This window comes from Pezoporus occidentalis, unplaced genomic scaffold (genome assembly GCF_034315485.1).
Source record: "Pezoporus occidentalis ecotype Australia unplaced genomic scaffold, CSIRO_AGI_Poc_V1 ctg280, whole genome shotgun sequence".
NCBI lineage: Eukaryota > Metazoa > Chordata > Aves > Psittaciformes > Psittacidae > Pezoporus > Pezoporus occidentalis.
In genome coordinates this window covers 935,358-962,360 of record NW_026914719.1, presented here as the reverse complement: position 1 = coordinate 962,360, position 27,003 = coordinate 935,358, and the positions used below count along the sequence as shown (strand labels likewise).

At 54.1% G+C, this 27,003-nt stretch overlaps 1 protein-coding gene across 1 annotated transcript; it reads left to right on the top strand.

Annotated features, from left to right (window-relative positions):
• The first annotated feature begins 15,841 nt into the window (after nucleotides 1-15,841).
• On the top strand, nucleotides 15,842-23,634 carry RBM15 (RNA binding motif protein 15). The gene has a single exon (XM_062625677.1). The coding sequence runs from the start codon at nucleotides 15,954-15,956 to the stop codon at nucleotides 18,822-18,824; it is 2,871 nt and encodes a 956-aa protein (XP_062481661.1). The 5' UTR covers nucleotides 15,842-15,953; the 3' UTR covers nucleotides 18,825-23,634.
• The last annotated feature ends 3,369 nt before the right edge of the window (nucleotides 23,635-27,003 follow it).

The window sequence follows — 27,003 nt, the reverse complement described above, 5'->3', positions numbered from 1 at the left end:
CCAGTACGGCTGGGCTGACACAGGGCTGTGAGCACAGCGAGGGCGCTGGCAGCGATCACAGCCCTCACGGCCCGCACCCGGACTCACCATGTGCTGGCCCTCCCCATCCTCGTCTCAAAGAGCAAGAAGGGGAAGCACGGAGCCAAGTCACAGCTCACCAATGGGCAGCCAAAATCACCCCTTCCCCAGCTGGTCCCCAGACTCCTCGCTGGGGACGCTTGGCTCCTTCCCCCAGCCTGCATTGGCGCTATGTGTTGAGCTCGGCGTGCCAATGCACGCACCAGCTGCTTGGGGACCACAAACCCCTTGTTTTGCTGCTTTTACACCTGGAAAAGGACATCTCACAGAGGTGAAACAAAGCCCCAAGGACCCATGTGGTGCACAGCTCCAAGCGCTCCTTCTCCTCCATCCCTGGAGCGCGGGATGTTCTCTTCCCCACCACACTGGTACTCCCTATGGCGTGATGAAGGTTGAGACCCTGCCATTCCCTCCCCTATGCCTGTTTTTTTTAGCTGATTCATGGAATTTCTGCTCTGGCAGCACCATGTTGCTTGAAGCTGTTTATGTGAGTTCAGGAGGCGACAGGAAGCTATTTTTAGCTCGCTGGGGAGCGGAGCAGGATTAAAATGCAGTCAGTGTTACAGACGCTGGGGCTGAATCAGTATTCCTGTACTAGCGTCTCCGTGCCAGCGTTTTCCGTTGAGTGTCTGAAAAGCCCAAGTTTCCATGGAGACCCAGCTCCAGGCAACCCGTTTCCCTTGCAGAAGGAGCAAGCAAAAAGCAGCAGGTAGGGAGCAGGCAGAGGGATGGCCAAACTCTGGCTGCAGGAGGAGGATGGTGGCTATAAATCCCAGTCCCGTCTCACCCAGGATGCAGGCGTGGGAGCAGGGATGTGGGTACCAGGTTGTGAAGTGCTGTTCCAAGGCGGTGGTTCTGTTGGCATCCCCCCTTGGTGGCATTTTGGGGGTTGGATGTGCTGTCTGCGTGGAGGGTTTGCTAAGCTGGTGGTGCAGGGTGGCAGGAGGTCTTGGGGGGCTTTGCCAGGGGCAGGTGGTCTCTAGCCCACAGTGGGGGAGCAGAAATGCTCTAAGAGGACGTGAGGATTGAGAAGATTGCTTAGGATCACTCTGCAGAACCGTTCTGCCTTGGTTTGCCCATGGCTACGTTGGCCACAAGAGTCTCCATGGGGAGGAGACTGAACCATTGCTGTTCTCCGTTATCTTCCAGCTTGGCAAATCTCCCCTTTCCTACCTGCTGCTGCATCCATCTTGGAAATGTATAGGATTTCTCATGCTTGTCCCCAGCCCTGTTGCATGTTGAACCCATGGAGTTGGTCTCTGCTATATTGTCCTCAGAAGTGATGTGCTGCTTTGGGCATGAGTTTTCCAAGCAAGCCTCATCCTCGAACACATTTCGATCCAAGCTGGAGCCTCCATTTCTCCCCAGTTGGTTTCCCTTTACTATCATGTGACTTCCATGAGGTGATCCAGCATGTAGAAACCTAGAAAACCCAGCCTGGGACTGCTTGTAGGTGCTGCAATGGAGCTGAAGTGAAGCAGGTAATCATGATGATATAAAGCACCAAGCAAGGGCCAGGTCTTGGATTTGGCCAGCCCATCACTGCATCCATGCATGGGGCTGCTGGATCTGCAAGGGCAGATCTATGGGTGATGTGTAACATGGTGCATCTGGGTTGGGATGGATCATAGAATCATCAGGGACACCTCACACAAAACCAGGTCACCCAAGGCCTTGTCCAACCTGGCCTTGAACACTGCCAGGGATGGAGCATTCACAACCTCCCTGGGCAACCCATTCCAGTGCCTCAGCACCCTCACAGTAAAGAACTTCTTCTTTAGATCCAATCTAAACTTCCCCTGTTTCAGTTTTAACCCGTTACCCCTTGTCCTGTCACTACAGTCCCTAATGAAGAGCCCCTCCCCAGCATCCCTATAGGCCCCCTTCAGATACTGGAAGGCTTGAGTTGCTTCCGGGAGCAGAAGGGCTCCCCACATCCAGAGCTCCTGGTGAGATCCCATCCTTCAGCAGGATCTGGTTGGCTTCACAGGGAGATGGAGCAGAGATTTCACCAGGCCATAGACAGAGCCACAAACCCCTGTTGCAATGGGGTACGTTGAGGCCATGTACTCTGCAACGTGGTTTGGTACTTGGATTTTTCCAACCCCAACAAATCTCAGTTTTCAAAGCTCAGTTTGTGCTTTTCCCATCCTTCACCTGGGGACAAAAAATGAAATCCCATCTGCAGCAAAACTGCTTCGGGTTCTCAAAGGTGTTTTCATTACACGGGAAATGGCTGTTTCGAGCCCCATGTCCCCCGAGCAAGCTCCAAGCTGAGAAATGGTTCCAACCAAAATGCTCTTCACTGCAGCATTTTTCAGCCTGATTGATTCAGATTTTTGCCCAAGCAGTGAAAACGCTTCTTTTGATCTAAAAACTGTTGGCATTGGCTTTCTCTAATTGAAACCCATTTCTGCTTTCATCAATAATTGTTCTCCCATCTCTAGCCTGCACTCAGCATGACTGAAACAGCTCCTGTCCAATGGGTTAGTCCAGGATTAGGAACAGGCGACACTATGAGCTTTTATCTCTGTTCATGGTGAATTTAGACAGACTTGTTCCTATTCAAGGCTGTGTTCAGAAATTGTCTGTTTTCCTTGTTCTGGGGAATAAAAGAGGGAGAAAAGTCACATTTTGGCCCAGCTTCCCTGTTTTGTGTCATCCTGGAAATGGTGCCTTTCCCCATGGTGTCAAGGGGGTACTACGAGAAGGACTTTGGTGCCTGAGGTTCATGGGTGAGCTCTTGGATCTTGGCCTTGGCCAGTGTTTGGTGTGGGTTAGTAGAGGGCTAATACCCTGGCACTTGTTGTGCGGCAGGAGCATGGCAGGAGCTTCCCAAGGAGTCCCCCATGTCCCTGGGCTTGGGGACCCTGTGCTGGGGCTGTGCTCTTAACCCTGCCACATGCTCAGTGGTACAAAAGGGCATTTTCTGTTTGGATCTTGGAGGCTGCATGAACAAATCACCTCCTATCACTGCTGCTCACCTGGGCTGCTCCATCACCAGCCCTTTGTGTTCTCCCGGGTGAGCAAGGCTTCACCTTTGCTTTCTGCTCAAGGAAAGTTCAATTTCTGGGACAGCCTGGAGCAAAAAGAGCCCAAACCAAACCCCAAACCCCAAACAAATTGTAGCGCTCCAGGTATCTGCTGCCTTGAGGTCAGCAACCCGGCTCAGTTCTCCACAGGACTCCTTTGGGAGAGCATGGATGACTTGCGCAGCTTCATCCCCAGCACCAATGGGAAGCAGGGATGGTCAGGCAGGGATGAGCACACTATGAAGTGAGGAGATGTGTTATAAACCTGATGCATTTAAGCCTTGATGGGGAAATATCACCCTATTTGCACCACAGCATCATGTCCTTGCTTGTGCATGGAGACTGCAGGAGGTTTGGCCAAGGGGAAGAAGGGAGAAGCCTGAAGAGCAGCCTGCAGTAGGGATGCTCTGGTTCCATCCAGACTGCAAGCAAAGGGAAGGTCAGTGGTGTCCAAACAGCTTTGCCAGGCTGTGGCAGCACCTCCCAGGGTCAGCATCCCCTTTGAATGTGTTCCCTTGGTCTCTCTCTGTGGAACCCCCACACTCCAGCCTCTGCTTTGCATTTATAGCTGCCATTGGCAGCTCTGTTTGTTATTTTCTGCTGTTCATGTCAAGAAAATAAAGCAGCAGCTGACACCATCTCGCTGTTTGTGGAAGGAAACTATTTAGGGACATAACTAGTGGGTTTTGGAGAACTCACCATACCGGGAGAGCCGTGGTTCCTTCCAGCCTCGCATCTGCCCAGCTCCCTGCCAGCCAGCTCTGCTTAACAGGATGCTTTTAATGGGATGTTAATGACTCCAAAATAAATACCACGGAGCAATTTTGGAGCAGAATAATTGGGAATCAGCTGGAGCTGGAGCCTGTTTGTGCTTCCCAAGTGCTTGTCCCTCTTGGAGAAGGACGTCACGTTCCCATCACTGGTTTAAACATGTCCTCGGTGCTGACTAGGGTGTTGAAAGGCAGTGTAAGCTGATGAGCTTGGCAGGGCTGGGTTTTGGGGGGAGAAATGGCCTTTTAAGAGGCTGGGGAGAACTGAACCCCCCCCTTCAGAGCAGCACTTTGGAAGCGATTAGGGAGAAGCTGGGAGAGGTGCAGGTTCTCCTCTTTGGTCTGGATTCTGGCTGTGATGGGGGAGAAATGTGTTGGCTCTGCACAGCATAATGAATGCTCCTGTACCCCAGGAGATGATGGGTAGAAGTTGGGGGTGAATGGCAACGAGCCCTGCTGTGCCCCCATCCTCTGCTAAATCCCATCAGGAGAGACTGGGGACTAACTGTACGTGGTCGTGGAGCTGCTGCTCCGCTCTCAGCAGCATCCACTGCTCCTTACTTGCAATTCATGGGCTTTTTGCTTCTAAATTTAGCCCTTTTGGGGCAGGATGGGTATGGAGGAAGGTTGATGGGGGGAGAAGGAGGGGAAGCATTTCTCTCTCCAGGTCTATTGTCTAATCAAAGGGAGCCCGACTTGAAAGGCTTCACAGCGCAGGGCTGACAGGGAACATGCATCATTAAAGATGCTCAAGTGCCTCCGTTCCCCAGCACCTCTTTGAAATCGCTGCTGCCTTGCCCGGCCTCGGGGGGAGCCGCCTTGTGCCGCTGCCGCGTCCCCTTCCCAGGTACCACAGCAGGGACCCGGCTCCTGCGAAAAGCGATTTGAATGCAGGAGCTCTCCAGGCTGCAGGCATCTCCCCGTCCCGAGATGCAGCACTAGGAATTGTCTTGTTCGCACGTTCGCCCCTCTCCCCATTTCCCTTTGGACTTGCACTGGTACCAGCAAACGCTCTGGGGGTAAACAAGCCCGCTTGGTCTCAGGGATGCTTTTCTCTCTCTCATATAAGAAAACAGCTTTGTCCTACAACAACCGTTCCCAGAAAGCCAGCAGGAGGGAGGTGATGCACGTGTTGGGGGTCAGCTCTTAAAGCTGCTTATTCGGGTCAGGACCCACTTCTCTACCCTCTGATTGGGGCATTATGGGGCCAGGATGCTCTGCCAAAGGATCTGTTGGTGGCTGGGAGGGAAAAGCTGTGGGTGCGGAGGCTGGGAGGGAGCCGCAGGGGCTGTGGGTGCTCTCGGGCACTCGGAGAAGCGCGTTGAGCCCACACGGAGGATGCTGCTCCCGGCAAATCGATGCTAATCCCGTTGTCTCTGCTGCAGAGACGGCACCGCCCCGGCAGGCTGAGGCGGGGGCAGGCGGAGACACACGAGCCTGTACATCAGGATGGTTCCTGTGCCTCCGGGGCACGTTGGGTCCCCCACTGCTGCTCAAAAGAGGTGCAAAGGGGGATCCCCAACTTCCACAGTGGGCAGGGAGCTGCCGGTGCTGTTGAGGGCAAGTCTGTCACGGGCACAGTCCATGCCCATCCCTCTCAAACCCTCACCAGGAGAAAGGAAGAAAGAGAAGTTTCTCAGAGAGCCCCATCCCTCTTGCTCCTGGCTCTTCCTCCCATGTTTTCTTGCTGCTTTTCCCCTCTGGTTTTGCAGCCTGCAGGACAAACCCATCTCCTCAGCAGGAGCCCACACCTCATCCCGCCTCAGCACCCCGTTGCTGACTGCATTTCCATGGAATCAGCATCTTCCGAGGTTCAAGAAGAAGTGTTTTCTGGGTTTCTCCCCCCTGTTTCCCCCGTGGAGGATGCAGGTGGGTGGGTTTTGCCTGCTCTGATTGGAATTTGGGTCAGTGTGTCCTGCCTGGCTATCGGCCCTCTGAATCCCTGCCCTGAGCTGCTGCTTTGTGCTGGTATGACACCGACTGGCCCCCCAGGAGCTCAGCCTCGGTGGGACCATGCACTCAGGGGGTCTAATGGGGGAGATTAAAATTGCTGGGAGAGATGGGAATGACGTTTGGCATGAGCCCATTGCTCTGAGGCAGGTTCACGGATGCAGGTGGGAGAGAAGCAAATCGCCAGCCACGGCTTCTGCCACCGAGTTTTAAACCTCGGGCTTAACTCCCAGCCTTGATGTCCCAAATCCCGGCTGTTGACGTGCCCTGCCGCTTCCCAAAGGCTGCTTTGCCTTTTCCTTTTGGCTGATGCTTCTCTTTGTGGCTGGGGGAGACCATTGCACTCCCTAAGTTTGACTTCCTGCATCAGACGGGCCATGAAGTGCTGCGTGGCGCTAAGCCTTGCTGTTAGCATTCATTGCTGCGGAGGGAGCAGGCACGGCAAGCGCGGCTCCGTGGGGAAGGGGGAGCTTTTTAAAGCCATCACCTACGGCCATGCAACCTGTTATGAAAACTCTCTGCATAACCAGGATGGATTTGTTATGTGCGACAGGGGATGGGGGTAATTACAGGGAAATCACCATCTCTTGGCTGATAAGAGCCTGATGGGCTTGCTCTGGGAATTAGGGGGTCAGCGCAGTTGTTGTAGGTGGTTTCCCCCCCCCTCCCAGAGTGGGTTGGCAATCCAAGGGGCTGTGATTGCTTCCACAGTGCCTGCCCAGCCCGGGGCTGGCTGCCTGCCTCTCCTCAGGGGCACAGGGAGCCGTGCTGGGTTAATGCCTGGCTAGGGAACAGAACACTTGATCATAGCTTTGCCTGCTTGCTCTGCATTCACCCCCGGGCTCTGGGGAGGGGTTCGGCTCAGCTCTGCCTCCTTTGCCCCTGCCCACCAGCGTGGCCAGGAGGGCACGGGTGGGCTTTAGCACTGGGAGCTCCAATCTGGCCAGGACCTCGCTGTGGCAGGGGTTTGATGGGTGTAAAACAGGACCTGTGTGGCTAAGCTTTGGGTTTGGGTGGAAGGCGAGAGCCAGGAGGTGCTTTGATATGGGGGAAAGTCCTCGAGGTGGGGAAGAGCTGGAAGCATGATGAAGGCTTGGGTGGAAGTGCAGTCTGGGGAGCACTGCCTGGGGGGGAGTTTAAGAAGGGATTAATGGGCACCATGATCATTGGGATGTCCCCATGGACACGAGGAAGAGGGGATTTAGCCTGGTACAGCACAGAAGCCACAGTCCCTTTGGTCTTCATCTCTCCCTTCTGCTCAGCAGCTTCCCCGTACCCCATCCCACCCCTCTCCTACCCACCTCAGCCCCATTCTCTTGGTCGGGACATCCCCTGCCCTGTAGTTCTTGGGGCACAGCACCACTGAGTGACCGTGCCACTACTTCTAACTATGCCAGTACCTGCCCTTGGTCAACCCAACCACCCAAGGTAAAGATCTCAAGAGCTTCTGCAAGACCAAACCGAGTTGCAAAGAGGTTTTGCTGCATTTAGGTATGGTTTTTTCCTCCCTCCTGCACAGAGAAGCTTGGGGAGGAGAAAGGACAAAAGGACCTGAGGAGCCTTTGGGGCTGGATCTAGGCTCTGGGCAGTGTGGGGACCTCACCTGCTGCTGGAGAAGGGCAGTGCAGGGATGGAGACCAGGCTGACCTCATGGAGACATCCACAGACTGGCTTCCCTCCTTTCTGACTTGGTTCAAATGAAGCCATCTGCCCCCGTGAAAGGGTGAATTCCCTCCGCTGCTGCCTGTGTCCCTGTGGGGACAGTGGCTGCAGGAGCAGGGGGAGAGGGTGAATGACACCCATGGACACGGGTGGCATCTCCCCTTCTGCATCACAGGGATCAGCCCCATGCAAACCGGAGCTGGTCACCTGGGAAGGTCACAGCCCGGCTCTGCTGGTGCTGGAGGAGGGCTCAGGACTGGTCTCTAATCCATCCAATGAGGCTGAGCGTGGTGTGACCTTCCTTGGCGCGTGTCCTTGGGAGTCCTTTTCCGGATGGCAGCGCCTGGTTGAGTGTGAGAGCTCTGACAGTGACGCCGGAGCTTGGAGGATGGGAGGGATGCAGGGGCCGGGATGGAGGCTCTGGAGCTGCCACGGGGAACAGCAACGCAGGGAGGGCTGAAGCAGGACCTGGATTAGCTCAGGGTGGGATCTAGCTTGATTTCTGCCTCTGTAAGTGGTGCCTGCAGAGGGGGGAGATGGGCACTGCTCTGGTGGCTGAGGGAGAAACTTCCCCCGTGGAGTTCAGCTTGGAAAGACCTTCCTGGTCCTCCAGGGATGGCTTCAGAGGAGAAGCCTGCTCTGGGAGAGCACCTCCAGTCGAGGTGGGGGAGACTGTGCTCCCTCGGGGCAATGTGGGGCCAGTATCAAACCCTGCTGTGGGTTCCCAGCTGGGTACGCTCATCGTGGGGCTGCATCCTCTGGAAGGATCCCACATCCACCCTGTGCTGAAATACAGATGCAGGAGTTGATGGAGCATCTCCAGGGCTGAACGTGCAACAGGGCTTTCAAAGGACCTTGGCTGAGAAGTCTCATTTACAGCTCCTGCAGCTTAGCTTGCTGTGAATGCTCCAAGCGTGGTGGTTATTACAGAGCGATGGTTACCAGCAGCCTCTACCTTGGGATCATTGGGATCACCAGGGAAGAGTAACTGGGGGGGATCTTTGAGCTTTCTGGAGGGATTTGGAGCAAAATGGAAGCTCTCAGTGTCCTCAGCCCCCGGGATGTGCTTGCTCCTGTGCGTGTGGATCCTACCTCATGGGATGCTTGCGAGGACCCTGATGGGTGAATCTCATCAGTGATACCCTGGATGGTGCAGATGCAGGTTAAAATCCTGCCCTGGGGATGAGGGAGTGCCCTGGGAGATGGGACCTCTGCAGGGACCCAGTATCTCCCTGGGATCCCCATTTCCTGCTTTCCTCAGTGCTCGTCTGTATTTTCTGAGGGAAGGCAGGGATGGGAACACCACACAGAAGGAACAGGAGCATTTCTCCCTTTCCTGTTCAAGCCTGCAAACAATCCTGCTGCTCCCCACTCCGGCCACCCAAAGGAGCCAGGCAAAATCCCCACAGCCACATTCCTTAGGGAATGCCCAAAGCAAAGCAGTCGGGATCTGCTGCAGGGGGAGCTGGGATGGAGCTGGGAGTTAAGGGACAGATGGTGAGGGTGAGGGGCAGAGCCTGAAGGGCTGGGAAGATGAATGAGCCCAAGATGAACGACTGTGGCATCCCAAGGGCATCAGTGGGAAGAGGATGGGGAAGGAGACGGTGGCAGAGAGGAAAGGGTTAACCCAGCAAAGCAGTTTCTTCTCAGCAGCAAAGGTTTGGGGTTTCCACTCAGTTTTCCTTCCCCCCTGGCAGTGTTGAGGTGCAATAACCCCACGTTATTGCAGATGGACACACATCCCTTCCCCTAAGGAACACCACCCCTTCCATCTGCAGGGTCTATGCGTGGCTCACGGCCAGGAGGCACCAGGGGCCTTGTTACCTCCAGCAATGGGTGATTATCTGCATGTGTCAGACGGGGGGAATTGAGGATGTGAAGCAGTGAAGTGGTTTGGCCCAGGGTGGAAGGTAAATTGGGGTTTGGGCTATGGGTGGCCCCACTGTTTGCTCGCGGCAAGCTGGGTGCAGCAGGGATGTGTCTTTGCTTTTGAGCAGGTTGGCCTAAAGCATCAGCACTGTGAGCACATCCCACCCTGACCATGCAAGCTGAATCTAGTTTAAGACTCCAGAGGGGCCAAAAGCTCCACTGGGTGCCTGGGTAGGGCTACAGATGGGAATATTCCACCCCGGTTGCTCTTGGCCGGTGATGAGCAGCGTAATAATGATAAGCGGGATGGACCCTGATGTGCTTTGCCCCCAGCTGCTATTCTCAGCTGTGGCTGCTCTTTTTTGGGCTGGTTTTTGTCCTCAGCCAGTCAGGCACCCATCAACCAGACAGGGAAGATGAAAATGAGCTCCCGTCCTCTGCGGAGGAGAAGATCAGGGAGAGACAACGGAAGAAAAGTGAGGGAAATGAAGCAGAAATAGCTCCAGGGGTCATTTAAAAATATCCCCATGCCTCCCTTAAATACATCTTCAGTCAGGATTCATGGTCCGTGCTTGAGGGAGCTCCAGGCACCAAATGTGCAGAGTGGTTCTTGATAAAGACCCACGGCATCTAGCACAGCTTAGAGGGAAAGGAGGCTTGCGGGATGGAGATGAGGTTCCTCTCAACCACCCTCCTGTGCCCATCAGCTGCACCCACACTGCATGAAGCCAGGCGTTGAGCATTTTGGGTCTCTCAACCAAGGTTCTTTTCCATCAACAGCCCAAATCCAGGCTCCTGCTGATGGAGCAGGGCTGGCAATGCAACCCTCTGATGGGTTCTCACCAGCCTGCATGCAGCAGCTTTGCGCTGCCTCCACCCTGTCCAGTTGGTTTTCCTCCTTTGGGAGTAACCTGCCCTGGTCCCTCTGCCCGGGTGAGGACAGCCCAGCTTGGGTCCTTGTCCCCATGAAGGCTGGGAGCCAACAAGGAGGTGTTGGACTGAGCCCAGCTCTTCTGGAAGTGAACTGCTGATGCACCAGACAGAGGGATAGAGAGGCACAGAATTCCACCTGTAACACAGTGCCCATGAGGGGACATGAGTGGCAGGTTTGGTTCCACAGGAGGAAGAGCACGAAGCCACCACAGTGATGCTGCTGTGTGTGAAGGAGCCAGGAGCAGCTCTATGGCCCTCACACCAGCTGGTCCATTGGCATTGAGATCCCAAAGTGTTTCCCAGCTCTCAGTCCTTTAGAAGCAAGAAGATCCCCTTGTTCCTAGGAGCTAAAGACCCCTCTGGCGAGCAGCTCTCACTGCTCAGTCCCAGCTCTACCCCAGGAGCTTCATGATCAGCCAGAGCCCATGAATTATTCACCACCCCTTGGTGTGGAGCATCCCGTTACACTGCGGACAAGGGTCTCCTTGAGCAGCAAAGCCTTGCCCAGAGCTATCAGTTGGAAACCCAAGACGTCGAGGGAGTTCAGCTCGCACGTTCCTTCCTCTGGTCCAGCACTGCTCTGATGGCAAAGTCAGGCGGGGTTTTGACTTTGGAGCCCCGAACGAAGGTTGATGGGTGTCTCCTTACAGACCTACGGGCTTTATTGATTGTCTCCTGCCTGAGTTTCCACCCTGCCCAGGTTGTAGCTGCTCCCCTCGAGGTGACAAATGGAGCTGTCAGCCTATGGTGTAGTTTAATTGCCATCTTTCCCTCCTGCTTAGTAGCACGAAGACGTGATGAACCTGTGCTGGAGTACCTGGGATGCGCTGGTGGGCATTTGGTGCTTGGTGGGGGCATCGTCCATCGCAGTCTACCTGCCACAGAAAACCCCCTCTGAAAACCCCAGTGTGGGGAAACAGGCACTGGAGCTGGGTAGGAGGTGGGAAATTGCTCACAGGTGACAGGGAAAAGAAAGTAGTGCTGAGCTGCCTGGGCATGGCAGGGATGGTGAGGTGGGAAGGGGGTAACTAGGGAAAAACCAGGGCGTTTTGTGGTCGGCACGTGAGTCCTCCAGGCACCTTCTGGGCTCCTCGCATTTCAGCACAACACCTTTGTCACTTGGGAAGCAGCTGGGAGGGAGGGAAGGTGTTGTGAAGACTTGGTCTCTGCTCCCCTAGGGCTGCAGGTGAAGATGCCCTGAGGGGCCAGGAGAGGCTGTGCTGCTCGGTGGGACACTCTCTGCTCCCACGGCTGCTGGAGCACGGCACAGGGAAGAGCTGCGAGATGTGACAACCACCACCCTGAGGACTAAAGGGAGACGTGGGATGGTGGGAAACAAGGTTCAGATCCTTTCAGGGGCAGAAGAGAGGTGCAAGGTGCCATCTCCTTGGTCCCCTGTGTGAGCACTGGGCTCTCACCAGCTCCTGCCCAGCTTCTCCCTTCCCTTGTGCAGTAGGAAGCAAAACTGGGCTCCTCTGAGCACAGGCAGTGATTGGAAGGCAAAGGAACCAGCTTGCAGATGGACTGGAGGTGACGCGAGCCAAACCACCTGAAGCCCATGGATATACACAGCTCCGCAGGGCTCTGCTTGGCTCCCTCGGGCTGCATCCCTGCAGGAGGAGCCCTGCCACGAGGGACCAGGGACGGGCATCCAGAACCAGGTGCCTACATCCTGTAGGAACATCCGTGTGCTGAGCAGAGCCATTTCCCTCTGTACCTCGGGGGTTTATTCTTGCCTCTCCGTTCATCTCTGACTCTCGGGTGGAAGCCGCAGCGTGGGGCCGGAGCCCATTCCTGAGCTGCAGTTGCCCTCTGCCGGCAGCGGGACGGGCACGGAGCGAGGAGAGCCCCGGGACGTGGCGCTGCGATGCCCGTGGCAGGAGGATGGGGAGCACCGGGGGGCCTGGGGCTGCTCCTTGTGAGGATGCTCCAGGAGGCCGATGGGGCGCAGGGATCACCCTGCTCGGGGAACCGCTGCAAAAGCCGTCCCCAAAGTCCTTAGAGCAAAGGGAGCCGGGTTTAGGCAGTGGTTAACACCAGCAGAGGCACAGAGGGGAGGGGGAAGAGGCTTGAACATGACCCCATCTCCCTGCCTGCGAGTGCTGGATGCTGCTTTCCCGGCTGCAGGAAGGAATCTGCTCTGTGCTGGCTCCCCTCGAGCTGCCCCTGGTCGGCTGCCAAACCTCACCCCGCAGGGTGGGTGCTCTCCAGTTGGGTTTCTTGATCCTGGTGGCAAAGGCGAGGGCTGCGCTGCTGTGGGGGTCAGCAGGAGAAGCGCTTTTGCCTTCCCCCTCCGGGTCAGAGTGTGCGAGAGCTCACGTCTGGGCTGGCAGCTCCCGTCCCGGGAGGGCTCTTGCGGCCTCGCCTGAGTGAAGCTAATGTATTCCAGCGTCTCTAATGGGCAGCTGGGAGACAAGCACCGCTCCAGGAAGAAAGGCAGCTCGCCTGAATGCAGGGCTGCAACCAAGCAAGTCCCTCCCCAGCTGAGATGCTCTCAAACCTGCCTGTGTTGATGGGCTTTGGGATCCTGCCAGGGAGCTTCTCCTCCTCCATCATTGACCTGTTCCTCTGCGATCATAGAATCGCAGAATGGTTTGGATTGGAAGGGACCTTAAAGCTCCTCCAGCTCCAACCCCTGCCACGGGCAGGGACCCCTTCCATAGAGCAGCTTGCTCCAAGCCCCTGTGTCCAACCTGCCCTTGAACACTGCCAGGGATGGGGCAGCCACAGCTTCTCTGGGCACCCTGTGCCAGCGCCTCAGCGCCCTCACAGGGAAGAGCTTCTGCCTAAGATCCAACCTGAACTTCCCCTGTTTCAGTCTGAACCCATCACCCCTTGTCCTATCACTGCAGTCCCTGATGAAGAGTCCCTCTTCCCTCATCTCCAGCGGGGATTTGCAAGGCAGATGCACAGTTACCCCCCCACCACCCTGAGAATCCTTTTTTTGCAGGAAACCAGCAGGTTTCTTTGGTTCTGCAACACAACACAAGTATCCTCCCGGATGAGCCCAGCTCCGCAGAGGGACCTGGGTGCCCAACTCCCATGGCCACCAAATGTAATTAGATGTGTATATCTAGGCCAGGGGCTCAAGGGCCAGCTGGCACCTTAATTATTCATACACATACATATAAGTGCAGACAGAGCGCTCTTTATCCAGCCTGGGCCTGGGGGGGGGGGAGATTCCTGCTTACTCCAGGCCTTCTCTCATGGCCTGGCAAAGCACGACCCTCTCTGGTGCTGTGTTGCCTTTTCCCAGTGCCACAGCCTGCTCCAAACTGCGAGTGCCCCCAACCCAAGGCACTGCAGAGATCCACATCGATGCTGCCTGATGCAGAGGTGGAAAAAGCCAGAAGGAGAAGAGCCTCCCCTTGGAAGGAGCGGGTCGGGAGGCTTGGAATCAGATGAAGTGCCTGTCAGGACATTGTCCCTGCAGGGATGTGCCCCAGCGCTCCCCCAAGGTGTCTTTTGCTCCGTGACTCATCAGCTGAGGAATTCCAATGCCTGTCTTTTGCTCCCAACCAACCCCAGGCACCACAAGGAAGCGGTTTGAGGACCTTGGTCTCTATCAGTAGCTCTTTACAAGTGATGCATTTCCTCCCGAGGCACTGGAGCTCTGCCAGGTTTTATCGGATGTAACCTCAAAGATGAAGCTGAAACACGGCAAAATAAGGCTCTTGCTCTAGTGGAAGGTGCCCCTGCCCATGGATGAGCTTATGGCCCTTTCCAACCCAAACCATTCCAAGGCTATGATAAGCTTCTCTGACCCACATCCACCTCATTGTTTCTGCCTTCCATATACCTGATGATAATCATCTCCACAGCACCCGTGTCATCGCGGGTCCATCTCTGTTACACCCATGGGGTTAACTCAGCGCTGTTACGTAGGAGGCTCTCATTTTCAGAAGCTCAATATGGATTTCAAACACAATTTCTATCACTCCCAGCTCTATATTTAGCCACCAGCTATTTACCCACCACTGAAAAGCCACCCACAGCTTCAGGAGCCTCTGTGCCGTCGCTGTCAGCAGCAGATGATATGACAGGCAGAAATGCAGCCTAATGGACTGCTATTAAAACCAAATCAGATTCAGTTCTCCCTGTGTTGGACTGAGCCGGTCCTGGGGAGCGATCTTGTTTCCATGGGGTGACACAGAGGCGCGAGGACATTTCTCTCCGAGGCATAGCAAGGGAACATTGTGCTTTCTGCTCCATGCACTTCAAACCACTTAGGCTGTGATTATAAAACAGGGCTCCTGGGGGCTGGAGCATCGCTGGATAAATGAGGTTCTGCTGCAGCGCGGCTGCAGGGCTGTGTTTTCCTCCTCAGGTACTGCTGGAGTTCACAGATAACAGAACCCCAGCTTGGTTTGGGATGGAAGGGACCATAAAGCTCATCTAGTCCCACGGGCAGGGACCCCTTCCATAGAGCAGCTTGCTCCAAGCCCCTGTGTGCAACCTGGCCTTGAACACTGCCAGGGATGGGGCAGCCACAGCTTCTCCGGGCACCCTGGGCCAGCGCCTCAGCACCCTCACAGGGGTGATCTTCGCTGCGTTCTGATGCAGAGCACAGGGGTAGCTCCGCAGCTCAGCCCTGGAGGTGGGGCACTGGGGTTTGGGGAGGGGGGAACTGATGAATTTGAGGGGATTGCTCATGATTTATGGGTGTTTTCAGAAGGCTGAAACCAAACCTGCCCTTTCCCACCCCTCACCTCCACCGGAGCCGCAGCTCCCGAGTGAGCCCGGGCACGGATCAGTGGAACGTATGTTGTGTTATAACGGGGATCGCTGCGAATGGTCTGAGCGCTTGGACAGAGGCAGCTCCATCGAGGCTGCGCCCTGCTCCTCCTCCCCCGGCTCCCGCAGCAGCTCCGGTGGCGCTTGCTCCGCGGCCTGAGGGGACAGGCGGACAGCACCATAACCCCTCCGCTCCGCGCCGCACCACGGCGCCGTCTGAGCCCGGCGCCCCCGCCACACAGCGAGCTCTGCCGGGGAACCGCCCTCTTCCCAGCACTGACCAATCAGGGTGAGAGCAAGCGTGACTGATAGCAGCTTTAGCCTATCCCCAAGCGACTGACCGCATCCAATGAAGTGCCTGGGGAGATTTTTCTGGCCCAATGATAAGCGAAGGGCGGGACTTGGGAGCGGCGTGGGTTTCAGCCAACCAGAGCCGCCTAGGGGGAGCGGAGAGCTGACCAATGAGGAGAGGGGCGGGGATAGAGAAGCTCGCGAGAGTTTGAGAGGGACGACGGGAACCCGCTTCTAAGTGAGCGGGCCAATGGGGAAGGGCGGGGCGGGGCCGCAGCGCGGCTGTAACAACAGACAGGTAAGAGAGCCAATCAGAAGGAGGAGATAAGTTCGGCCCAATAGCCAATGAGCGCGCCTTAAAGAGGCCGGCCGGGGCGCCCTTTCTAACTGCCCAGACAGCGGGGCGGGGAGCGCTGAGCCAATCGGAGAGGGCGGAGCGAGGGGATGGGCGGGGCTTCGCTCTCGTTGGCCAATGAGGACGGCGGGCTGAGACCGAGGGACCAATGGGTGGCGGGGTGGGCGGGGCCCGCTGCGGCCGCGGCTTCCAAGATGGCGGCGGGTGCGTGAGCGCGGCGGTCAGTCAGTCGGTGAGGCCGCCGGCGGGAGCAGGGCCGGGGCCCCGCCGCCCGCCGCCATGAAGGGCAAGGAGCGCTCGCCGGCTAAAGCCAAGCGTTCGCGGGGCGGCGGCGGCGAGGACTCGGCGTCCTCCTCCTCGTCGGCGCGGGGCGAGCGGAGCAGCAAGAAACCGAGCGGCTCCGGCGGCTCCAACGGCAGCGGCGGCAAAGCGGCGGCACCGGCGGCCTCCAACGACAGCAACAGCGGGAGCAGCCGGCGGGCCCCGCACGCGGACAAGGCCGGGCGCGCCGGCAGCCGCGAGTACGAGGCCGGGACGGCGGCGGCGGGCGGCGGGGGCAGCCGGCATGGCTACGGCAGCGGGAAAGCGGCGGAGGCGTCGCGCAGCAGCAGCAGCCGCGGCGGAGGGGGTGAGTCCCGCGCTCCGGCAGCGGCCCCGTCCTCCTCCTCCTCCGAGTCGGGCGGCGGCGAGTACAAGACGCTGAAGATCAGCGAGCTGGGCTCGGCGCTGAGCGACGAGGCGGTGGAGGACGGGCTCTTCCACGAGTTCAAGCGCTTCGGCGACGTGAGCGTCAAAATCAGCCGCCTCCCGCCCGGCACCGGCGCCGCCGACGAGCGCGTGGCCTTCGTGAACTTCCGCCGGCCCGAGGACGCCCGCGCAGCCAAACACGCCCGCGGCCGCCTCGTGCTCTACGACCGCCCGCTCAAAATCGAAGCCGTCTACGTGGGGAGCGGCGCGGGGAGCAGCCGGCGCCGCGGCAGCCGCTCCCCGGCCCTGCTGGAGAAGGAGTCTCCCTATGGCACGGCAGCCGTAGGGGTGGCGGCGGCGGCGGCTGCAGCGGCCGTGCGGCACCCTCCGGCCGGGGCGACGCAGCGGGCGCTGTCCCCCGCGGGGAGCGGCGGGGCCCTGGGTTATCGAGACTACCGGCTGCAGCAGCTCGCCCTGGGCCGTTTGCCTCCTCCGCCCCCTCTGCCCAGGGAGCTGGAGAGGGAGAGGGACTACGGGGGTTTCTATGAAGCACGAGTGCGGCCGGCCTATGGGCTGGAGCGGGTGGCTGGTGTGGCGGCTGCCGGGGGCTTCCGTGGCGGAGGAGGTGGTGCTGGAGCTGCTGGCGAGGAGGAGATCAGCCCCGAGGACGACCAGCGAGCCAACCGCACCTTGTTCCTGGGCAACCTGGACATCACCGTGAGCGAGTCCGATTTACGCCGAGCTTTTGATCGCTTTGGGGTCATCACGGAGGTGGACATCAAAAGGCCGGGGCGCGGGCAGACCAGCACCTATGGGTTTCTTAAGTTTGAAAACCTGGACATGGCGCACCGGGCCAAGTTGGCCATGTCAGGAAAGGTGCTTCTCCGCAACCCCATCAAGATTGGGTATGGTAAAGCCACTCCGACCACCAGGCTCTGGGTGGGTGGCCTTGGGCCTTGGGTGCCCCTTGCTGCCCTGGCCAGGGAGTTTGATCGGTTTGGCACCATTCGCACTATTGATTACCGCAAAGGTGATTCTTGGGCTTATATCCAGTATGAGAGCCTGGACGCGGCGCAGGCTGCGTGCACCCACATGCGTGGTTTTCCTTTGGGTGGGCCGGATCGCCGGCTCCGCGTAGACTTTGCCGACACCGAGCATCGGTACCAGCAGCCCTACCTGCAGCCTCTGCCCTTGCCACCTCCCGCTCATTACGAGCTTGTGGCGGAGGCGGCTGCTTTTGGGGCTCACCGGGGAGCCCCACCTGATCCTCTTCGGGGGGCCCGGGACAGGACGCCACCGTTACTCTATAGAGACCGTGACAGAGACCTTTATCCCGAGACAGAGTGGGTGGCCCCTCCACCCCCTGTACGGGATAGGAGTAATCGGGCAGCTGCCTATGACCCACTGGAAAGCCTGGAGCGCCGCCGGGATGGTTGGTCCTTGGAGCGGGACCGAGGGGAGAGGGAGTTGGGCAGTAGTAGTAGGGATCAGCCTAGGAAACGGAGACTGGCGGAGGATGGAGGCCGGCACTTGGACCGCTCTCCAGACAGCGAGCGCTCTTCTTCCTCCCGTAAGCGTCACTGTTTAACCACAACCTCCCCTCCGGACCGCAGCCCCGAGCTCCTTGGAGGGAGGGAGCGTTACAGTAGCGACCCCGAGCGCTCCTCCTCTCGCTTGCTCCTCTTGGAGCGGCCTTCTCCTGTCCGGGAATCTCGCAGGGGCAGCCTGGAGCGGGGGCAGAACGAAAAGCGCGACCGCAAGAATTCCGCCGAACGGGAGCGGAAACATCGCGCTTCCGCGGCAGCCGCCGCGCAGGAGTGCAAAAGTCCAGCCAAAAAGGATGAACGTGCTATGGAAGGAGGTGGTGGAGGCTCCCGCCTCAAACCTCCTCCTCAGAAACAGCAGCAGGACGGGGTGGCGCAAGCCGGGGGAGCCCCTAAGCTGTGCTTGGCTTGGCAGGGGATGCTCCTGCTGAAGAACAGCAACTTCCCGTCCAACATGCATCTGCTTCAGGGGGACCTCGGTGTTGCCAGCAGCCTCCTCGTGGAGGGAGCGACTGGTGGGAAAGTGGCTCAGCTCAAGATCACCCAACGTCTTCGCCTGGACCAGCCCAAGCTGGACGAGGTCAATCGCCGCATCAAAGTGGCGGGTCCCAACGGCTACGCCATCCTTTTGGCTGTGCCTGGCGCATCAGACAGCCGCTCTGCAGCCGGAGCTAGCGAGGCTGCCACCACCTCCACCCAGAGGCCACTCAGGAATCTGGTGTCCTATCTAAAGCAAAAGCAGGCTGCTGGGGTGATCAGCCTCCCTGTGGGGGGTAACAAAGACAAGGAGAACAGCGGGGTCCTGCACGCTTTTCCACCCTGCGATTTCTCCCAGCAATTCCTGGACTCCACGGCCAAGGCGCTGGCCAAATCAGAGGACGACTATCTGGTCATGATCATTGTCCGTGGGGCATCCTAAGGCCCTCGTGTTCTCTGTACCCAACCCTGCCTCTTCTTCCACACAGGCCCCTCCAGCGTGTGCCAGGTGCTATGGGATACAGCCTTAGCCAGCCCTGCTGTTGTTTTAAATTAGATCTTGATTTGTAGGTGACTTTTTTTTTGCCCTGCCCGTTTTTCTGTTACTATGTGTTTTGTTTCTATAAAGTTAGAAGCCAGAAAGGTTGGATAGCTGATAGCAAGAATAGGGTACTTTGGGAATCCCCTGGCGGTGGGGACAGCAGGGAGGTTCGGCCTGCTTTGATTTACAAAAAAAAAAAAAAAGAGAGAAAAAAAAAGAAAAAGAGAGAAGTGGGGGTGGAGAGACCCAAATTCACCTCTTCTTAATCTCGATTCGTGTCCTTTTTTCATTTCATGTATTTTAAAAGCTCATCCTCAAGAGTTCCAAAACCTCAAAAGACCAGATTTAAAGCACTCAGTTGAAGTGGGAAACCCCCCCCCCCATCTTTACTAACAGACTGGTGTCATGGTTTTGTTTTGGAGTCCTTGAAATTCCATTGTGGCCTCAGGTCCAGCGGCCCCATGGGGCGCGTGCAATCCCTCTCCTGAGTGGTTTTCCCTTTGAGTTGCATGGCTCCGGGTTGATGTCCTCCAGGGGAGCAGCACCTGCTCTCGGGTACACTGCAGAGCATTGAATTCCTCTTTATTGGGTGTGTGAGGATCTCATCCAGCCCCTCCAAATGCATGCACTAAAAGTATGCTTTTTTTAACAAGGTGTATTCCTCCTATTGCCCTCAGTTCTGTTGTATCCCATAAATGCACTTTGGGTTTGTAGCAGTGGCAATGGTTGGTAAAGAGTGGAGGACTTTGTTACAAACCATGAATGTCTTGTGCTTCCTCTCATATGCAAGAAACAAGGAGGTGCTTTAAGAAACAACTTTAGTTCTGTCGTGGGCTTTTGGGTTTTACTGCCTTTTTTTGCCCCCTTTTCAAAGAGTTGCAGGTACAGCACGGTCTGGTTCCAGAGTGCAAACTCTGAGCAAGTGTGCTTCTCTCCAGAGATGGTTTTAATTCTGTGATAAGTTAATTACAGGAAAGTTCTCATTAACATTTTACCTCGTTGTTAATAGCAAGGAACTGCTGTCTGCTGGGGACTTTTCAGGTACAGTGCAGTGGGCATTACATGAGGTTTTAGCATTTTATAAGCATCTGGAGGAAAATGGGGTTTAGCATCTTGGAGAAGTATTAAAAATACTCCAAGATGCTGAGGTTTGAGCTCTCATTCCTGTGATTCTAGGAGGAAACTTTGCTTATCGTTTTCTAAAGAACTTAGTTCATTTTCCCTTAGGCTTTTCCCAACTCATTGGGCACTTTTCTTCAGCTGCCTTGGCCACTGCTGATACAGGCATGAAGAAGGGATCTAAATCCCTGTTGTTTTGTTCAACAACTGAGGGGATGTTGCAGCTGGCTTCCAAGCTGCAGCGTAAATCTGACTGTATCTATTTACAGGCCTCCAAATTGTAATCTTGCACTTGAACCCAGAATGTAGCCTTGCACTTAGCCATGTTTTCAGAGACTTGGGCAGTGTAAAAGTGATGCTGCTTTTCTCAGTCCATCCTCTCATGTATTCCTTGGGTAGCTGCTACCCTGTGTTTTCTGTTTCAACTTGCACCTCGAGAATCGAGTTCAAAATGCAGAATGGTGCAAATAGCAGATGAAGGAGGAACTTGAATGTATTTTATGGGCACAACATGAAGTGTGACCGTACTTGCTTGATATTCACTGTCACAAGATGAATTTCTGTGCTAAGCTTTACTGAACCACTCGTAACAGGGTGCTTTGCTTTAAGTGGGCTTCAGTTTCCTTTATCTGACTGAGAACTTGCACGTGGCAGCGTATCTTGAAACCAGATTTTGATTTTATAGCTACTTTTCTTTTTCTATGGAAACACAAAAGCCTCATTTAATGCTCTTAAATGTTTGAGGGTAAACTCCAGGATTTCTGGTTTGTCCTTCAGCGTGAATGTAAATCGGTCTCAGAATTCAGCTGTTCATCTTACTATTAACAATGAGAGTCTATCCAAATGACACTGGTAACTCGCATAATGATTTGTTTTGGAAGATACAACTTACTTACCACTTGTTGCAAAGAATGTCTGTTTTAATTCGAGCAGGTGCCTGTTGTGTGCCAGCGGCTTACCAACACTGCTGCGAACTCGCTCGAGGTGCTGAGGGGGTTTTCTCATTGCATCTGACCCAAGTCGCTTGCAAGCGTGGAGTTTTAAAGCCAACAAACTTGAACTGCTGGGAATTCAAACCTGCCCCAAATCAAAAAGTATGAAAGAAGCACTAATGTTGTTTGTGTTCAACGTTTACACTTGCTGAGGACAGTGTTTGTTATGCTGATACGCAGCAGGCACCTGCTTTTAAAACCCGTAAAACTTGGGGTCAACATGGCTTGTCAAAGCAAACTCGGTGTGGGAACCCTTTTGGAGAGAGCATCCTAGGTGCACTTCCCTTTTTCCTTGTAAAATAGTGGTGGTTGTACCTGCCACGGCCTTTCATGAGTCCAAATTGGGCTGTGCTGGAGGGTAAGAAGGACCAGGCGAGGCTGTATTTGACTCCAGGTTTTCTGGTTCCTTGCGGAGTACCTGCTTCTTTAAATCTGGTTGATTTGTGGTTGCTGCTCTGTTTTGTAAGCAAGGATTTTAACACCCTTTGAGGGTTCTTAAGTGTCCAAACTTAGTTGACTGGCAACATTTTGTTTCGCCAGCACTGAAGTTGACGTGCTGCCATCAAGGCTGGTGCAGCTTGGTTGGCTGTGCTTTTCTCTTAGGCTCTGAAGTGTGCACCATTGGAGTAACTGTCCACTAAACGTCGGCTTGGCCAGGGCTGAACAGAAGTAGAAGTGTAATACCACTTGTGTATAGAGCAAAACAGATGTAGCAGACTTCAGCTCTCTCACTGTGTTCAGCATTTACGTTGCTCTTAGCAGAGAGCTCAGTGTTTCTTCCACCGTTGTGTGCAGCTGCTGTTCCGCTATTTCATGCGTTTGTTGAATTAGCGTGGAAAAAGGATGTCCTTTTCCTGAATCATTTCATAGTTTTTGCTTTATGCTTTGGGGAAAGAACCTCAAATGACTCAGACTTTTGTTTAAGGTTTTATTACTGGCGGGTTTATTTTGCATTGGAAACTTTATGCAACTTCCTTGGCTGCCGGCCAGTGGCTTTGTTTGCTCCCGTCTCGTGTGCAGTCTGCTGTTCTCTGGGACTGCGGCGTGAACGCTGATGTTACCCTCAACTCCAGAGGTCTCAGGCTTCTGGGTTACAAATAGCATCGTAGAGAGAAGGGTGTTACATGCCAGGCTCACAAACCTCGCCTTCTCTCTTATTTTATCAACAAGGATGTTAAAAGGATTGAAGTGTTTTGGTGCCTGGTGAGCGGAGAAGAGAGTGCTCTATTTCTTGCATTGGTTGAGGAGCCATCTGGTTGATGGTAACTGAAGTGAAAGGCCTTAAAGTATTAATGGGGAGGAGGGACTCAAAATTGTGAAGACAGGCTCAAAACTTCTGAGGACTCAGGGAAAAAATGGCTTGGGAAATCACAGTTCCTGGCTTTAAGCAAACCAGTGTTGAGGGCAGTGCTCCTGGGGAGTCTGCTGTGTGCCTGTTGAAGTGGAAGACGTTCTTGCTGTGTGACTAATAGAGCTTTTGGGGTTCTTTCCCTTTTGTCTCTCCCCTTAGTACTTTCTGCAGATAGCACCAAAGGACAGATATTCCAGTGGGTTATAAACGGAACGACTGGCTTGAGGTTTTGCATTAGGCTTAAAGCAGACCGTATGGTTTGGAGAATGGTTCATGGAATATTCAACTTCCCGCAGTTTTGATTGTGTGAAAATGATGGCTGAGAAATAGTACTTGAATAGTAACACTTCTGAAATCTATTAGGTGTGTCTTTGATTTAACCTTTTCTTTCATATTGGAGCTTTCTGCTGTTAGAATTCCACAGCAAAACGAGAACAAAAGGAACATGGAACACTACATTTCCTATTTCTGTTGCAAAGTTGCCTTCAGGAATTGGTCTTTTGAGGAAAGCCAACTGAATTATCCCCAATTCCGTTGGTTTTTCTCCAGGTTAATTATTTTCATGTGTCCCATTAACTGTTACTGCAAGTTGAATAATCATCAGTACTGTAAGCCTAGTTTAACCTTGGTGCAAAAAGGAGCCCTGCACTACTTGTTCTGTGTCTATACCTAGAAGGTGACTTCATTTCAAGGTTTTGTGCCCATGGGTGGTATTGGTGCTTTTTGAAGTCCAAGTAGAACATTCAGAAAGGCCTCATAGCTCTTTATATTCATCTGTATAATGTAGGGAGGGGAAAAAAGCAAAGAAGCAAATCTGTTGTATACATTTGTATTGAAATAACATTTTCTTTCCTCCTGCAAAGCAAAAGCTGGTGGACTGCAGAAGACAACCGCATGGGATATCAAGCTCTAATGGACCTTTGGGAAGAGAAGCTGTGGCTTATGTGGAATTTACATGGGCCTCTCGATGGAAGAAAGCTTATCTGTTTAGTATTTGTGCATTTTACTAAAATGGCAGCTTAAAAAAAAAAAAAGTTGTGTATCTGCTATTGTGATGCCAATGCCCGTGTTTTAAGTGGAAAAAAAAATGACCTCTTTGCTTTGTGCTGTGTACACAAGATTGCTGGAAAAGTAAAGGAATACCCTTTTTATGGCTCACACAGCTTAAAAGTAGCTGTCACTCAAAACATGCGCTCACAGTTGAGCTGATTTTGTTTCATTCTAAATAAATTGTTTCTTTTGAGGAAAAGTTGGTTTTTCTGCCTGGAAGTGAATTGACGACAAACGTTGTGACCCCCTTTGTTTGCAGTGGAGGGGTTCCGTGCTGCTGCTGCTGCTCACTGCTTGATCTCATAGTTGTGGGTCTTGAGCGAGAAGCGACGCTTTGGCCTTGACCAGCCTCGTGTACCCGAGCGGAAGGAATCTAGTTGATTGTCGTGCCATGGCCCCCCCCTTTGGCGGCAGTGAAAAAGGGGGGCACTTGCTGCTTTACTCCTCACCTTGACGGGGAAGCGGTGCTGATGCTGGCATGCAAGAAGCAGGGAAGCACCGCCCTGCATCTGAGAACGGTGGCCAAGTCTGGGGCTTCGCTGGTTCGAAGAGCTGGAGTTGCTGAATTTTAAGTTTGTGATTTCTTTTGTTCACCCACCACGTTTGGCTTTAGTTTTGATTCTGTCTTTTTTTGGTTGTTTTTGGTTGTTTTTTTTTGTTGTTGTTTTTTTGGTTTTTAAGTTTGAAGAGGAAAAAAAAAAAAAAAGCCTTGCACGTTAAAAAAACCAAAACGTTTTGCACCAAAATTGCCAAAAGAAAAAGAGAAATGAGTCCTTAAAAAAGTGTTTAAATGATGTTAAATAAAAGCCTTTCCTGACACGCGCGAGGCGCTCCTCCGTCTCCTGGGGCTCTTCAACAGTTATGCAGTGATGGGTTTAGTGCTGAATGGATGAAGAGTTCCTGAGAGCTAGAGTCGGTAATTTAAAAACCTTTGCGTTGGTGTCTCAGTGCCTTATTTTGACCGGTTTTGAAGCAAACGGTTCCACACGCCTCGGATGTGCATGCACCCTGATCGCGCCCCAGGTACGGCTGCGGCTTTGGCTTGCAGTCGCCTCCCTGTGTAGTACAGATGGTGAGAGGAGAAAAGAGGCGGCCTGACAATGTTGTGTGCTGTAGTTGCTGCATTCTCCTGGTACTGGGGGCTCCTGAGGTGTGGATGGCTGTTCCAGTGCAGGAGTACAACTCCGTGTTGGCTACAGGAGACTTCGGGGCACGTTTGACAACCGCAGCTATCAAGAGGAAGCTAACACTGCTGCATCGTTGGCTTCAGAAACCTCTCGTGGTTATGCTGTCTGTTAGAATTAATGTGACGTGCAGATGAAGACACCTTGAAATGCAAGCTTGCCCTTGATTGCCTTGACATACTTTAACCTCCTGTGGATAACGAACCTAGTGCTGTCCTGCAGCCATGCGGGACCATTGCTAGGCTGTGCCTTTCACCAAAAGGATGCCATGGTTGTGCTCTCCAAGGTTCCTGGGGCAGAGAGCTGTGTAAATCCCTAAAACAGGTAAGGGGGTTTAAGAGGTTGAACTGAATTGTAATGTAAAAGAAGATGGTTTTGTTGTTCGCCTTTTTGTCCTCTCGGTTCTCCAGTATACTGACTGTTACTAACATACTTGCTTTGGATAATGTGCTGCTCCATCCTCTCTGGGGATGGGAATGAAGGAACCAACTCTTCAGTGTATCCCCTATGTTTGCTTGGGGCGTTCTTTGATGGATGGGGGGTTTCTCTGCCTACCCGGAGCAAGAAGCTGTGTGGGTGAATGGCCAGGTTTTCACTTGGCAAGCTAGAGCTCTTATGTTGGCTTGATAAACTGCTTGAATTAACACCGCTTTAACCCAGAATGCTGTTCATCATTTGTATGTGTTGATATGGAAAGCCAAGCGATGATGTGTTTATGGGGTGCTGGTATCAGCATTTACATGAAATAGTTGGTTGTAAATGGGAGCAATTGTGGATGTTGCTGGTGATGAGGGGAGCGGGGAGGGGAGACTCATGCCTTTTCTTCTAGAAGTTGATGTTTGTAGTTAAATTCACATGTTTGCAATGTATTTCCTGTTCTGTTGTAACGTGACCTCTGACTATGCTATAATTTGAAGTGGTGTACAAAAGGTCTGGGTTTGGTGGACATAACAGCAGGCATGTTTGAACCTCTAACTCAGCTGGGTGGCTGATGCCAGCAAGAGATGAGTGATCTGTTCGTGCATCCCACCTGCGGGAGGTGGTTTTGGTGGGCTGGTTAGTTGCTTGGGCACGTGTTCCAGGGTTTGGGCGCTCTGCCACTTTTTGGGTATGCTTTGACTTGGATTTCACTGTGCGTTTCACCAGCAGCTTGTTCCCTGTCTCCTTTGCGTTATGTATTTATTCTGGAGACTTGGAAGTATCGTGGGATGTGGTGTGGGATGATTCCTCTGTGGTTGCTTTGTAACAGCGAGTTGTTTTTCGTGTGCTGGCTCTGCCTCTCTGCCTTCTGAATTGGTCAGAGGGATGCGTCAGCTGCCAGGTAAAGCCAGGCTCTTGTTAAAACTGATCTCTTTGAAGGGTTAAGTGCTCTATATGCATCGTATTAATTTGGCTAATGAGACTTCTGGGGAAAGTGAATTTATAAAGAGAGCCGTTGAATTCACTGCACTGCGGTAGAAAGTGATGCAAGTGGATTAGACGGGGAGCCGGTTATTCGAATTCACACGTTGCTTTAGAGTTGTGCTTTTACCAGCCCCAGCTGAATTAATAAGGAAGTTTAAGACATCAGATGGCCCAGATTCTGCTCTTTGCTAATAGCAAGCTTATGTTCGCCTCGTGCTGCTGGTTTACTAGGAAACGGCAAATGCTCTTTGAGGATACGCTCTCGGCATGGTGTCCTGGTTTTTGGTGTGAGGCGCCTGCCGAAAGGCCAGGAAGAGGAGTGGAAAGGATCTTGGGCTGGTGGCTTTGTGATTCCCGTTGTGTCTCCTTCTGTTAGTGTCTGGTAGCTGTGTGCCCGAGTGTAATTATAGCTGCCTTGAGGACTGGGTGAAGTAAACTCTTAAGGCAGAGTAAGCTGCTGAAGGGCTCCTGTGCTGGGTTACCCAGGGCCGATTAACAAGAGCCTGCTGGTGTTTGTCCTATTTGCTCGTGACCTGGTGGACTTGAGGTGCCCCTAGAAAGCGCAGTGAACATGTACATGGGGGCACAAAGATCTCCGTATTTTGCCCATCCTTTGTATCCCCCTCCAGGGATGTGTTCATGGAACATGGTTGAAAGATCAAGGTAGGGATGTGCCAAAGGCACCGGTGTTGCTGGGGGTTGAGGAGGTGCCACCTCCCAGCTCAGCTCCTGTGCCTGTGCTGTTGTGTTGGAGCTCGTGTGTGTTTTCCCAGGGTCAGGATGGGTGCACAGAGGAGCCGATGAGCCATAGGTTAATTGTGGGTTATGATGTTTCGCCTGCCTATCTCCCTGCCTTGACCTTCATACCTAGTTCTGCAATCGGATCTCAATAGGGGTCTGTCGAGTTTTAGCTATCTTCAGTATTTCCTGTCCCCAGCTCCAGTGATAGGGCAGGTTGACTTACAGCACCACGTACTCCT

Excerpts from the sequence above, each read along its gene's own strand:
- RBM15 (XM_062625677.1), top strand. The coding sequence starts at position 15,954 with ATGAAGGGCAAGGAGCGCTCGCCGGCTAAAGCCAAGCGTTCGCGGGGC.